This window comes from Nymphalis io, chromosome 14 (assembly GCF_905147045.1).
Source record: "Nymphalis io chromosome 14, ilAglIoxx1.1, whole genome shotgun sequence".
Classification (NCBI taxonomy): domain Eukaryota; kingdom Metazoa; phylum Arthropoda; class Insecta; order Lepidoptera; family Nymphalidae; genus Nymphalis; species Nymphalis io.
Genome location: NC_065901.1, coordinates 8,045,433 through 8,061,464, shown reverse-complemented (window position 1 = coordinate 8,061,464; position 16,032 = coordinate 8,045,433). Strand labels below are relative to the sequence as shown.

The 16,032-nt window shown below is 31.7% G+C and overlaps 2 protein-coding genes and 1 long non-coding RNA gene across 5 annotated transcripts in view; 2 read left to right on the top strand and 1 right to left on the bottom strand.

The window, feature by feature from the left end:
- The first annotated feature begins 4,255 nt into the window (after positions 1–4,255).
- On the top strand, positions 4,256–4,944 carry LOC126773185 (uncharacterized). The gene is made up of 2 exons (XR_007669722.1): positions 4,256–4,666; positions 4,741–4,944. It is a non-coding gene; the product is annotated as an uncharacterized LOC126773185 (long non-coding RNA).
- Positions 4,945–5,481: 537 nt separating this feature from the next.
- Positions 5,482–16,032, bottom strand: part of LOC126773154 (probable 39S ribosomal protein L23, mitochondrial) — a 176,580-nt gene continuing 166,029 nt past the window's right edge. The window contains exons 2-4 of the mRNA XM_050493790.1: positions 7,117–7,171; positions 6,761–7,040; positions 5,482–5,715 (exon numbers count right to left, since the gene is read on the bottom strand). Coding sequence (XP_050349747.1) covers positions 5,557–5,715; positions 6,761–7,040; positions 7,117–7,130 — 453 coding nt within the window. The 5' untranslated portion in view covers positions 7,131–7,171 and the 3' untranslated portion in view covers positions 5,482–5,556. The remainder of the gene's footprint in view (positions 5,716–6,760; positions 7,041–7,116; positions 7,172–16,032) is intronic.
- Positions 7,719–16,032, top strand: part of LOC126773144 (tyrosine-protein phosphatase non-receptor type 9-like) — a 48,097-nt gene continuing 39,783 nt past the window's right edge. Inside the window, exons 1-2 of one of the 3 annotated variants that reach the window (XM_050493780.1) lie at positions 7,726–7,767; positions 10,102–10,176. Coding sequence is in view for 1 of the 3 variants with exons in the window: in XM_050493778.1 (XP_050349735.1) it covers positions 7,735–7,767 (33 nt within the window). In the remaining 2 variants the exon portion in view is untranslated. Of the gene's footprint in view, positions 7,768–10,101; positions 10,177–12,520; positions 12,538–16,032 lie in introns of those variants that run through there. The other 2 variants (XM_050493778.1, XM_050493781.1) reach the window with 2 other exon arrangements.

Below are 16,032 nucleotides of genomic sequence, written 5' to 3'. Positions count from 1 at the left end.
CGGTAAAATAATTATGCTTTTGCTACCTATTTTAAGGTTACTTTATATTAACAGTAACTTGCTACGATTGAAATTTAAGATACACCTATGAAAGAAACAAAAAATATTTTGTAACCACAAAAAAGAGAGACCATAATGTAATAAATTATGGTAGATTTATAAGTAATAAGGTTTCATGATGCTATCACTTAACCCTCAGAATATTACCGGTTTCCAAAACCGTGACTTTGGATTTTTATCCTGCAGAAATCCCTGTATGTAAAAATTTACTTCTAATATAATTTATATAAAATTTCGCATTGGAGTAAGAAAGTTTACTATATTCGCAAAATTTAATTATGGACGACTATAATTATTAAAAAGAGCAGTAAAAAAACGTTTACCCCTCGCTTTAACGAAATTTTCGTTATTTATCCTAATAAATATAAACCGAAACATAAAAATGCTAATGTCAGCCCTGAAATATGGCTAACATTGATTAATCATCCAGTTTTTAACTATATAATCCATAACATTTTAAGTATAAATAAAAAAAAATTGTAACCGTTACGTGACGTCTAGAAGACATTGATCTTTAGGTATTAAAATAATTTGTAAGTAACTAATAAATAAATATGGAGTAAAATAAGTAAAAACGCAGACTTTCATTATTAAAATACGAGATATAACTTTATATATTACTAATATCAATATTAAATACTAATATCTAATAATATAATCACTCACTTGACACCTCACATTACAGCCATAAGGGTAGGTACCTTACCATTGAAAATCAGTGTTGGGTATCTATAATCAACTTGGTTGCCGAATCACATCTATTCGGATATATGTTGAAATATGTGTGAAAGGAAGTAGAGAGCAGAGGAGAGAGGGTAAATGAGGGAATCAGAGAGCGTCATGGTGTTTACTTGTAAGGCACCGCCACAACACGGTATTACTCCCAAGGTGAGCCAATGGATTTTTCCTACCTTATATGTTTTTTTTATTATTCATGTTTTAGATTTAGTTTAACCCTTACCCTTGACCCTTATGAATATATAAATTTTCTTTTTAACTCGATTAAATTATACATATATAAATTAATTTTAAACTTGATTATGCTTGCAAAATATCGTCAAAGATTGGCAATTTTACTTTAGCATATAATGCTTGAGACTAGGCGATATAGCAAAATATATTAACTAATTATATATAATATACGGCATAATTTTAACCGGAATACAATCAAATACGTGTGGCACCTTGAAAAACAAAGGATATGTGCAAAACAATGTAGATTAGAATCCAAAATAGCAATGACATTGGTTGCGTTAGCACTTATAGCAGCTAAAGGTTTGCGCAAGAAAGTAAAATACGATAATAAGAAAAACAGATTTATATTTATAATAAGATGACTTAGTTTAGACGAACCTACTAAAGAAAAGCTACCTAAGCTTTGATGATGATTCCTATGAAGCAAATATAAATGGCATTGAGAATTTGAATGTACGTGTTTTAATTAATTACAAACATTATAATTACAAAAAACTAGGAAATTTTCGTGTATTTTTGTAATTACACATACATATAAATATACACATCTACATATAATCTGCTAAACATATAAACCCCAAATTGGTTTTGCTAGATTCTAATATAATTATTGTTCACAAGTAAAACTTTCTTACTTGTATGGGTCCTTAGATGTGAAATTGGCGTTTTGTACGGGAGGTTTATATTAAAGTAAATTTTTTTTGTAAAATATATTTAATTAATCAAAGTATGCTATAGTATGATAACAACGGTTATCTATGCACTTTTACCATCTCATAGGTAGTTCATTGATCCCTTTACTAAAAAAACCATTGGGTCGAGAATCAATAAACTTTTTGAAGGCGGTTTGGACTGCCACATCGGAGTTGAATTTTTTTTCCTTGTAAGAAGTTGTCCAAATTCCGGAAAAAAAGGTAATCTGTTGGTGCAAGGTCCGGGGAGTATAGTGGATGTCGCAGACGTTCCAATTGTAGCTCATCTAACTTAGTGGTTGTTTGTTGTGCAGTGTGTGGTCTTGCGTTGTCGTGAAGCAGCAGTGGCCTAGAGCGATTGACCAATCTCGGTTGTTTAGCAGCTTGTTCTTACTTCATGGTTTGCGGTTCCTGACAACTGATATCTGCCGTAATCTTTTGGCCAGATTTTAGAAAGCTGTAGTGAACGACACTGGCGCTAGTCCACCAAATACTCACAAGTAATTTTTCTGACTCAATTTTTGTTTAGGGCAGGATTTGGCTGGGTCTCCAGGGTTCAGCCATTGCGGCGAGCGCTTCCGAATATCGTACAGTATCCCCTTTTCATCACAAGTAATGATTCGATTTAAAATCCCTTCATTAATATGTTGGTTAAGCAAAGTAACACAGCAGTCGACGCGTATTTGCAAGTTCGATTCACTCAATTCATGAGGTACCCATCGTTCAAGTTTTTTTACTTTCCCGATTTGCTTAAAGTGGATTAATACAGTTTTATCATTTACCCTGAAGCCTGCAGCTATCTCTGAAGTGCTTTGTGATGGATCCGCTTCCACAATAGCCTTTAATTCTTCATTTTCCACTTTGATCTCCGGCCGTCCACGGGGTTGGTTCTGAAGGTCGAAATTTCCAGAACGAAAATGTTGAAACAAAAAATGTACCGTGCTTTCTTTTGCGACACCAGCGCCGTACACATCATTAATCCTTCGAGCCGTTTCTGCAGCACTGGTGCCACGGTAGAACTCGTACTCGTAAATATACGATATTTCATGTTTTCCATTGTGCGGTAATAAGCAACACCAAAGAAAAAAATAATGAGGAAAAACAAATGAATGACAAATGTTTTCAAAACTGAAATGTACCAGCTAAATGAATTTATTAATTTGAATTTCGAATTCTTAACCAAAGAGGAGATATTTCAGATCAAAATGGTCAGTACGACAAAACGCTAATTTCATATGAAAGGACCTAGTACTATACACTTCGTTCGGCTCCCATCTTATTCTGCTTGTATACCTCGGATATCCCGAGAGCAAGAGCAACCGAACTAGCCCTATTCGCGGACGATACCGCTATATATACGACGTGCCGTAGCCCCGTCGTCACTAAGACACGACTTCAATCCGCAATCAACGCACTAGGTGTGTGGTTCCGGAAATGGAAAATTGAAGTCAATCCCGAGAAAAGTGCAGCAGTGTACTTTTCTCTGACATCGAATCGCCGACCGGAGTCAATAAAACGGTACGGCTAAGAAATCCCTTGGCAAAATAAAGCCAAATACCTAGGAGTCACTCTAGATCAGAGACTAACGTTTCGACCTCACATCGAACACATAAGAAACAAAGCCGCCTTTGTTTTAAGTAGATTGTATCCGATGCTATGCAAAAATAGTAAATTGTGTCTTAGACATAAGGTAACAATATACAAAACTTGCATACGCCCCATATTAACCTACGCTAGCGTTGTGTTCGCTCACTCGAGCCCTCACAACTTAGCTAGGTTACAAGGGATACAGAATCGATTTCTACGCATTGCCTCGGGCTGCCCGTGGTATATGCGTAATATCGATTTACATAAAGATTTCAAAATAGAATCAATAGCCAGACTGTACAAAGACCTCTCAATAAGATACTTTGATAAAGCGTCGCAACACGCTAACCCGCTCATCTCTAAGGCGTGCATGGAAAGCCCCTTAGAACTACCAAAAAGGACCCGTAGGCGACCTAAACACGTCCTACTCGATCCAGTCGATAGACTCACCGCTGCCAACATGCACTTGTTAGGGAACACAAACGACACACACCGACCCCGCCGGCGGGGTCGACGACCCTCTTACGTTACGTCCCGTCAACGCTTAGGCGTATGACGGCGCTTATAATGCACACGTCCCTCCCTCCCGATTTCAACAGAGTCCTAAGCCGAGGTCCGGCCTCACAGGAAGCACCCTTAGGACGCCCGTCTCTCTTGAGCCCGGTGTGGCTCAAACATCCGGCTGAGTTCAACTCGCCCATCCCGCCCGGACACGCTGTAGAGGCCAGTAAGGCCAACAGTACTAGACAATCCGAAAAAAAAAAAAATAAAAAAAAAAAAAAAAAACTCCGTTCGGGAAAAGTCATTTTCGATTTAATTTGACAACGTCTCATTCTAATAGCGCGCGTTTTATAATATTTATATTTTGTCAGATGTTAAGCGCACTCATAAAGGTTGTGTATTTTAATAGTTCATCAGCGTTTATGTTAATATAACTGAGTAGTCATAAAATAAAAATTAGTTTTGTAGTACATGTTTTTACATTTGTTAATATATTCTATTATTTACTCTTGCAACTCTTAAATATTTTGATTCTTTGTTTTATTGATACCCTCAGAGGCGGTATTGTTAAAATCTATTTTTTAAAAACCGGTTACGGGAGCAAGACTGTTTTTTTCCTTGTTTAAAACTAAGATATTTAGAAAATGGAATCTTCGACTACGCCAGTAGTTGCAGCTAATGCTGGTAAAATTTATAAAGTTGCGAATAGGGTAGGACGAGGTATACCAGAAATAACTAAGGTTTATACGAAGAAGTGCTCCTGTCGAAGAGAAAAAACAATTGTTTTTTGCCGGGCATGTGGGTACTACTGCAATGGACGTATTCGATTGAAATGTGAAACACATCCCAGGGTAAGACTTAATATTAAGGTATATTGGAAATTAAACTCATTTATTGTGTTAAAAACATTTCACTTAAATCACAGGTTACATTTTTATTGGATATTGCTGAATGCCCTCGATGCCACTCATCAGTGTTTCTGGATGAATACTTTGGTGACCTGTAATTTGTTATGACTGAAATTTCAACACTCCATTTTCTTTTGCTAATTACTTATTATTAAACTGAGATATTGTTAAGTTTGTAATATCTGAATATGATTTGAATGACTAAAGTTTTTAAAAACGTTGATTGTCATTTTTATTTTTATTTTTTTACGGCTATTTACTTGTATAGTATTAAAAATTTAAAAAAACAATTAGGCTTTTATAATAAAAACTTGATTTGTTAACTAAATTTAATGTTTCATAGGTAAATAAATATCTTTTGTATATTAACTAGTGGTAATTAAGTAGTATTAAGTCATACCATTGTGGAAAACGGTAATTAAATATAACATGATAAACTTATTGGTTTTTTTTTGTACTAAATCCAATAGTACTAGGTTTAAGTACTTATGAAATCTTCCTCTAATTAACCTTTTATATACCTCTAAGCAATATGAATCACATTAATGATATGACCGGACTTAATGTTATTTTTAAAACAAATTATTGAGTTTTAATTTTTATCTTAAATACAATAGACTATATTATTATTATAATTGATTAAACAATTAAGTTAGTCTAAAAATTGTCTGAATATTACACAAACAAACAGAAAACCTATTTGAAAGACTAAATGTAATTTGTTCAAACATTTTTGGGGTTTGAATGAGAACAAATAGTTTCATCATATTCTTTTATTATAAATAGTATAGAATCTAATTACAACTAATTCTTTTAAACAGATTTTTAGAATATTATATAGAAAACCAGCTTGGGACATCAGACCTATCCTTGTTACGTTCTATATAATTTTTAAACGATTTTTTGGCTTCATCTAATGACTTCATATCATCATCACCATCACCTTTTTTCTTCTCAAATATATTAGGGAAGTCAAATTTCATGGTTTTTGGCTGAAAAATTGGAAAAATGAATTCCTTTAGTTTTTATAATGTTTAAACCTTTGTGTAGCATAATATATTCAAGGTCTTTTGGCCTATTCTTTATCATTGCATTTTAGACTTTGCCTACTTTTCATAAAAAACTGTATTATAATAATAATGTCCTCCAGAACGATTTCGGTCATGGCGGCTAATGTCAAGAAAGATTAGCTAACTACGCAGGAGATATTGCACAAGTGTTTTTGAGCAAACATAGGTGCACTCTTTATTCTCTAACTTTCATAATCTGATGCCACAGCAATCCAACACGACTGGAAAGAGTTCAGGTGCAGAACTCTTTTCAGTCCATTAATGGCTTTACATTCTGTCCAAGGCTATTTCCAGACTCCAGGCTACTACTGAGAATTTTCGACAGAAAAACTCAATATATTTATTTATTAGCCCAATCTGGCATTTGAACCCAGGACCTCCAGGTCTGCAGCCTTACATGTAGCCAAAAGACCAATGAGGCATTCAAGAAGCAAGTAAAACTTAAATAAGAATAAATATACATATATATCACAAGTTCAATAGTATTATTTAAAATTTAACATGTCTTTTAGATTTCATGTTATTAATAAAATTAAAATTGAATGTAAATATGTTACATAAAAAAAAGTTTTAAAGACATAGTTCTTACCATAATAACACTTTACTGATGTTAAGATAATTCATTTAATTTAGATTTTTTTTTTTTTTATAGAATAGGAAGGTGGACGAGCATATGGGCCACCTGATGGTAAGTGGTCACCAAACGCCCTTAGACATTGGCATTGTAAGAAATGTCAACCATCGCTTATAGCCAATGCGCCACCAACCTTGGGAACTAAGATTTTATGTCCCTTGTGCCTGTAATTACACTGGCTCACTCACCCTTCAAACCGGAACACAACAATATCAAGTATTGCTGTTTTGCGGTAGAATATCTGATGAGTGGGTGGTACCTACCCAGACGAGCTTGCACAAAGCCCTACCAGATTGCATATACAAAGCTGCAGTTATTTATAAAAGCACTTACCAAAGTAACATAGGCAAACTTTACATCATCATCTTTCACAACATAGCCTTTTCCAATGTCTTTTCGAAATTTTCCCATAGCAATTCGAGTATTTACGTTCACTACAGGAACATTATAGATTTTCTCTATATAATTTTTGACATCGTGTTTTGTCATTTCCATTGAGCAATGAAAGGTTACTTTGTTTGGTTGTTGTTTACCTTCCGATCGTACCAATTTCATCCAAAAATTAGGCAAAAATACTCTTAATTGTGGATTTCCTTTTTGATATATAGGATACCTGTAATTCAATAAACATTATTTTTAAAGTGTAGTTCAGACGCTTGAGGCTAATTGGTTACGTATTTGGAACATACCATCGTGTTGACATTTTTATCGACTAATTTATTTATTCTTAGATAACTTGTAGTTATTTTAGAATACCCTAAGAGCACTTGACACTCCAAACTTAATACATACAATACGGCAGATAGGACTTAACCTATTTGGGGAAGTAGTTAGTTACCTATTGTATTATCCATAACATTGACATTAATTTGACATTGGCATATGTGACAACTAAATTTTTTTTCTAGGAAAAGGTATCTATGAAATGTAATTGTTTAGCCCGTTTTTTAATAATGTGTTTGACAGATATTGAATTACATTTTATTTATATTAATAAAGCTTTAGTTCATGTCATTTTTCAACATCACTTTTATTTTCTATTAATTTTAAATAACTATTTAAAAATCGTAGGAAAAAATAATGATATTGTTTATAATGTTAAGTATCATTTCAATATGGGCTTTTGATGTTTCACGCAGTATTTATCTATTATAAGCAATAATAAGTTTTAAAATAAAAGTTTTTTTAAGAATATCCATATATTGTTATGGTAACATTCAATGTAGAGACAAGTCAGTCATGTAAAATTGTAAATAAAATAACATTATCCTTAATCTGTAGGTCTGTGGACACTGGCAGTCATAAAGATGGCGGTGGCCTTGTCACCCGATCAAGAGTTGGTAAGTATAATTTTTAAAATATTTTCTTGATAAAGGCTTATACCGTTCTCTCTGTTTATTGGTTCTTTATTCAAATTCTGTGTATTTTGAAAATTTTGTCTGAACAAGTTATTCATGACAAGAGTTTTACTAACTTTTGTCGTCGTTTACCATGTCATCAGTGTTTGTTTTGATTTCGTTTATAGCGTTAGTATTCTGTTGAAATACATATATTATATATTGGTGAGAAACATTAAAATGTTACTTTGAAGCCGGGAATGAAGTATACTGTGTTGTTTTATAAGAACTGTTCTTAATTTCATATTTTATAATGTATGTACAATAACAATATTAATGAAAGAAATATCCACAGTAAAATCTAGTACTTCGTTCCGATGTGGTTTATTTATATTTTATTACCCATTATTATTACCCATTATTCAATATTTTGGATTTCTTACTAAATTTTTAAGCAACAATATTTACTGGCCAAATATTTCAACAACGAAAAAGCAATCATATTGGATCACTATAATAAATACAAAAGAATATATCTAATTGATAAGAAAAAAATTGTTCACTTATTTACTACAGACGCTTACAAAATTGCACTTTACAAAATGTTTTCAAAAGTTTTTCTACATTTTCCCCCATACTGAGATCTTTTCAATTTAAATTTTAGCTCTAATAATTTTAATTTGGGTAATCATCACTTAGTTATAAGTTTTCTGGTGATGTACATTGCCATCTGCCTTGTGAATGAGATTGCAAGCAATTGAAACAGAGGCAATTGACTCGTCAACTATAGACCAGCTCAATACTTTATAATTGTGTAGTGGTACTTCTAGAAGAAATTGAATATAAACAGCATAAAGATAAGACAACTGATTCTGATTTAGTACTTATACAAAGAACTTTTGAACAAAGTAAGTTGAAATGACCAATGATGATGAATAATGATAATGAGGGATATTTAATTAAATGCTCAATGGCTTATAGTTTTGTCAAAAGGACATATATTATCTTACCAATGTCAAAAAGGAAAATCCCTCTTTTCCTTTTGATGTGGACCAATGTGCACCAATGCACTACGCTAGCAACTTCATAGCTGTGAGAATCATATTTTTCCTCTTTTTTGATATGTTATTTGTATGATATTATTCTTTTTTGTATGATAAACTATGTTGTTTAATTTAATTTAAACATTATAAATGTTTATACATTTAATACATAAATAATTATATATGATATAAATATCAATTGTTATTTCAAAAATATTTTAGTCTAAATTTTAGTGCAAAATAAAAGCGCCTTTTTAAGTAGGTAATTATAACTATTTTGGTAAAGAATTTAATTGTTTATAGACACTCATTGCAAAGAATATAAACCACTTCTTACAATGTATATATGCCGCAAACAAGGGAAGCTTGGATTTTATGTACTTGTTATTAAACTGGCCCTCTCACCTTTCAAACCAGCATACAACAGTACAAAGTATTTATGTTTGCCTGTAGTATAAATGATAAGTATGAATCTACCCTACCCTAATCTATCTAGTGGGTACTAACAAAGCTGTACTACCTACAATAAAATTAATTTAATTTAAGTGCGTGTGAAAATTGAATATAAGCTAACATGTGGTTTTCACTTGAAACAAAACTTTAAACCCTATTATGTGTTCAAAGTAATTATTCAGCCCAATGTAGCCAATTCGGAAATAGTATAGGCTATCGATTGAACGGTCGACGACCGGTCGCGACATCCGCCTCGTCTCTGTTTGTATCTGATTCTTAATCAGTGTTGACGGCTTGTAGAAATTATCGACTTCTCTCACACTTCTTCAGATGTACTCGCCTTACGAGGTTTCATACAATATTACTATAAAGGTAGTCGCTCACACGCTTCACTCGGTACCTTTGCAAAATCAACACTATTTTTTTTCCCTCGTAGTAGTCTTTTACTGCAATGGTCTAATTTGTAAGTAGTATGATTTTTTTCATGTCCGTTTGGGTAGCTGACACCGACTCTTCATCTTAACTATCGTCAAACAGGTGTATTTTGTATTGCTGGGGTTATAATTTGTATGATGTATGACATAACGTCGGTACTAAGTCCAATGGGTTGGTTCTTAGTAGTGGCGCATGAATAAATGTAAATAGTTAATTAAAAAAGATTTTAACGTATAAATGAAATAGTTACGTCAGTTTGACCACGTTAAATGCGCTGTAGAATTGTTTACTTGTGGCGGTATATTTAGCCACATGCGAGTACACCGTTGTGGTCTGCCGTAAATATAATCGTTGTTTTCGAAACTTCCGTTAAATCTATTTATGAATCAAAGTCAATAAATTGCAGGTATAAGATGAAATGGAAATTACGTGGGAACGGAAACTGCTCGCAATAAATCGCTCGGTTTAAGTGTGAGTGACGGTAAGAGGACGGTATTCATCCAGTTGTATTACAGACTTCATTAATTTATCACACTGTATATGATTTTTCATGTTTATATATTATATATTCATTTACATTGTAATTTATTTAAATATAAGGTATAATACAATTTTCTTTCTCGATTTTAATAGGGTTTATTTCGTTCCTGTTGCCGCCTATCGTTTTTCATAACTGGTGATTGATGTGAGACTTTAATTTTTTTTCTGTAACAAGTAGTGTCCCGAGGTTTTATCCGCGCTAAATTTGTATTATTTATTTGCATATGTAACTTTTAGGCCGTTTTGAAGATTTTCTCGGATAAACAGACAACAATAAAAATAACAGCACTTTCGGTTTATTATTATAGCGATTTCCAAGTTATCAAAGCTTAAAAAGAGGCAGTTCTTTAAAATCACAGATAGACACTAAATATTATTTATAGATTTATTATTAAGTATAAAGAAATTAACTCGATATCAAGTTAAGCGTGCTTAAATGAATACTTGTGAATGTATGTTAATGTCATATTTAATTATAATTATGTTATATTTAATTTAATATATTCCATTGTTAAAAAAATAGGACAGTTTTTTCACGCTCGTTGATAAAAGATGACAATGTGCTAATGGAAGCATGTCCGTAGCAACGGACCCGTCTCACAGGCTCGGCTTATACCTCCCTTGTCCCACTTTATCTTTCAATTTATATGAGTGACAGTTATAAAATAGTTGTTTATCTTTGTTTAATACGATTAAATCACTTCCTGCTCAATAAAACGGTATTGTATTTAATACTATTTTGCGTAAATAAAATTCTAGTGAGAATATTCAAATAGACGTTAAATTCTCTTCGATCATTATTAAATTCAATCGTAATTTCAATTGAATTTGATATTATTTTCAATCGAACATTGTTGCGTCATACTTCCACTCACTCGTTTTGTGTACACAAGGCGTTTCTTAGAAGAATCTTCATATAACTAGTGTTCATCAATATGAACATTGACAATAGGTAATTTATAAAATTTTATACGTTGCGTTTGTAATTAATGTAATATATAATATTCTGAAAGGTTTATTCATATGTTTTTCTATTGCTTGAAATAGAACAAATTTAAAGTTTGATCTCTTATGGATCACCTACGCATTATAACAATATTGTCGTCCTCCCACGCAAAAGAAGCGGACGGGGTCGTATCGGCTGACTCATATTATGTATTCTTATGATATAAATACGCTAAAGCATATTCAGTTATAATTACATAAAACATGTGTTATCGATTTAAGGCTGTCGTGGAAGGTTAAATTTTACGAGTCTACTTAAATTTCACGCTAACAATATTCGCTTGTTCTTGAAATAAATTAAAGATGACTAACCTATTAGAAAATTACTGAAGATAATTTTAAATTATAAAAAAAAAAATGTCCTCGTCCTCGGCTTCACCCGCTTTTTATAGAGGAGGTGCTCGCAAGTGTTTGGTGTAAAATGTAGCCTATGTCCTTCCTAGGACAAATCAAAATTGATCAAAATAGGTTCAATAGTTCAGCCGAGAAAGTGTAATAGCAAGTCAGATAGACAGTGTTACTTTAGCATTTATATAATTAGTATGGATTACAGTAACAGTAACAGCCTGTAAATGTCCCACTGCTGGGCTAAGGCCTCCTCTCCCTTTTTTGAGGAGAAGGTTTGGAGCTTATTCCACCACGCTGCTCCAGTGCGGGTTGGTAGAATACACATGTGGCAGAATTTCGATGAAATTAGACACATGCAGGTTTCCTCACGATGTTTTCCTTCACCGAAAAGCACGAGATGAATTATAAACAGAAATTAAGCACATGTAAATTCAGAGGTGCTTGCCCGGGTTTGAACCCATGTTCATCGGTTAAGATTCACGCGTTCTTACCACTGGGCCATCTCGACTTATGTAGTATGGATTAAATAATACTAAAATATTTATATATTTATTACATTATATTTATGTTATTATTATATTATATTTATATTATTATTATTTGTTCTTTATAATTTCTCTTTCGCTTCATTGAATCATTGAATTACCTACATATTCATTACTTTCCCTTTTCATAGATTTATGTTTGAATTAACATATCAGTGAAACTAGTTTCATTTCGTTATGTGAACTAAATTCAAATCATTGCTAAACATTTGATAATAAATATCCAAGATATAATTTAATTCAAGTATAAACCTTTTTTTTAACAAGTATCCTTTTATTCGCAAATGTTTAGATATAAATATGGACAGTTTGTCATCAGAAAAGTAGAAAATTTCAGTTCTATCGGTCTGGAATGGAATTGGTTTAAAATTCAGTTGCAAGATTTGACACCGGCATACCAACAGGTGGGTTTAAATCAAAGATCGTTGTTAGCTAATAATACGTACCTACTTATATTTTATAGTTTTCACGTAATAACCGCACAGACTATGATTATTTACAAAAAATAGTTTTCCGTGGTGCTTCGTAGTTTTTGTTATGAGCTTCTATTATAGCTGTACATATAAGTTATATTTACCGATAAGTGTACTTATTATTATTTATTTGTACTGATATAATAACTGGATGTACCTAAATAACTGGTATTAATGATGTATTCCGACTGAATAGATACCACACTCCTACTTAAATATTAAACTATCAAGAAGCATTCATAATTTATGTTACTTTTTCTAAAGGCATTGCACAAAATGAAATGAACCTCGTGAAAGGAGGTCATTCATGGGCAGACATCAAAACATTAAAATTTTCATTTGTTTTCTTTTAAGGACTAGGTATTAATGTAGTAAAAACCTTATCGGGTAATAAGGTGAAGGTAAAAATAGTAATTGATCATGATATGGTGCGGTACGTTAACATTTTTATTAATTGATTATAATATTATAATAAATATGCTTATGGTGTACCCAATAAGGAAAGTCCGTGGTTGATTCATGACGGACTTTGTTTACGTCTTGTTAGGGTTTAACGTTCTGCCTCACTGGTTGATTTTTGTCTATGCTGTGACAGTTGCAATTTGTGGCCGAGTGCGCGCGATCGTGTGTCCACATTTTAAATATTTTTATAACACATTTCGCGATATCATTACGTAAACCTGTTTGTATACAAAAATTATGCATTATAATATCTTATCGGAACGTATTTTAAGGGCTGAATGCGTATTAAAGTGGTGTTAAAATTTTCGTTTAAAATTCGATTGTCAAGCTTTGTACGTCATATTACAATATCATTACGTTTTAATTTCGGTTTTATATAATAGTTATTTCGTACAAGAACATCTAGGTGAATAGTTGATTTTAGTTTATCATAATTATTTTGTTTAAACGGTTATTCTATAGGCTATATTTATTGGAAAAATATAACACTTCATTAATACACTTTTAATACTAGATTAGTGGCAGTCATATTGTTTGAGTTACAATTGTTTGTCTTGTATATATTTATCAAATGTGTATCAAGTAACAAAACTGGTCAATAAATTTATGTGCATTTTTATAATAAATTGAAGTGAAATAGTAGAAATCTGCATTAATAAGTTTCTTAGAATTTATTGTAAATTCAATAATGATTTTGTCTTTGTTGACGGGAGTCATAAATACCTATACTAAATAAAAATGGCAAAAAAGTTGAATTTTATAATGAGTAGACATAACTTATTCAAATACACTTAATTTTTAGGTTGCCACTGTGTTTGGTATAAGACTTTGCTTAATGTGAAAGTGCGCGCCAATTTAAAAATTATTATACTGATAGTTTCAAAATTATGTAAAATGTTGAGAGAATTCTGGCGAATCCCGACCATTTCGCAACCCTAGTTGTGTTTGTTGCTAAGCAACGACGAACCTAATTTATAAAAATGACTACTACAACCACAAGTTAATTTGTTTCCATGCTTTTTGTATATGGGAAACTCGGTGATATCAAGTTCTTAATAATATCAAGATGATTAATAAGTGATTTTCATTTTATTAATTTTTGTTTTATATTTCTCATCCACACCACCGTAACATTTTTTGATCGAGTCAGCCTTTAAATCAGTTTTTATTGTTAATAATTAATATATATTATTATATATTTTAATAATAACTGTAGTATTTCAAAAAGGATTGTTCAATTTCATATCAACATTTTCGTGCTTATAAAATAAATACTTCTGCTGCGCTTATCTATATATAGCAAAACATCCACAAACTTAATATACTTTTAAAAAACGATTTCGTCAGTTTTATTCCAAGCTCTAGATCGTCGTTTTTCCCCGAATAATTCAAATTTGCTTTCGTCTGTCGATATAATTAAACTCTAAAGAAATTCTTGCATATTTTAATCTTATATATTTTTTTAAAATGATATTTGTTTTAGAAGAAATAAGAATGAAGTGCGAATGATACGAGTACTTACTCAGCCTTTCGTTTTTATAATGATTCTCCATGAGAGATTTGAATTTTGTCGCATACTCTCTTTTTGTGTGAATGTTTGTGTTTTATTATAGATATTATACTTATTTCAATACTCCGGTAGAAATGGAGTATTTTTTCTATCTTCATTTTTCGCTGATCGGAAAAAGTGTGATTTATATTGTATAAGTGTCAAAACGTTACATATATGGTGTCAAAATATGAAATGAAAAAACTTCTGTTTACTTTCTCATATAGGCTTATTTTCACAAAGAAATATCAGCTAGTGTAGCGATCGCTTCCACCTAAACAACTTACGTAATGAGATTGTAAATTAAAAACAGTAATTAATTTAACACAAATTTGATGTAATGTTAATATAATAATGGCCAAAGCGTCGTTCGAACATAGGACCGTCCGACATATAAAACAATAAATCTCACACATATTTATTTTGTGTACACATGATGGAAGCAAGTAAGCGGTGTGCGACCGCTCATACTAATACGGTCACCGAACAGGATACACATCCCGGAAGAATAAGCCCCTCCCTTTACACACAGACACGTAAAGGTTAGGTTATTGTATTATACTATAACAACTGTTTCACGTGGTTTTATCATCATTCAGTTTAGATTATACAAATTACAAATTTATATGTAATATATTTACAACGTTGGCTTTCCTACAAAGTTTCCCAAATCGGATTATCTTTATGCTTACTGTTTCCCTGTTATAATACGATTTACATTTGTATTTTTACTTGTTGAAAAGATAAATCAAACAGACAGACAAAAATAAAAAACATGTCTATTTTGGTTTTGGTTACTTGCAAATAGCTATATTAAAATAAAAAAGGTGTTATTTTTAAATCATAATGAAGCTGTAAGTGTATTTGTTTGTATAGAGAATCTAGTTATAACAAATGCGGCTGGTTGTACTAGCCTGTTATCGGAATTCTGCTACGTTAGATGAAAATCGAAACTACAGGCATCAATTATAATAGATACACAAGCAATTTTTTAGCTCATTTTTTTATAAACATTGTTTTATAGTTGCGCCTATACGTTTCTTTTCTTAGTGGTGGTTATTATATATGAGTTTAATAATTAATATCTAAAATATTTCGATGTTTTTGTATTCTTATGATTTTTTATATTCTGTAATAATTAAATAAACAGGTAATTGTTTTACGACGAAAAAAAATGGAGGAGGTTCTCTATATACATACTAGATATATATATATAATATCCGCAGCACTATATGTATACACATATATTCAAAATCAAAAATCTTTATTTAATACAGAAGCGTTACACTTACTTATTTATTGTCATTAATCTACCGCCGGTTTGGAAATAAACACCTCAGACCTGACCTGATATTATATCGTTAGCTTTAAAATTCTTCACACAACAAGAGAAGTTTAAACATAATCTGTTCTTT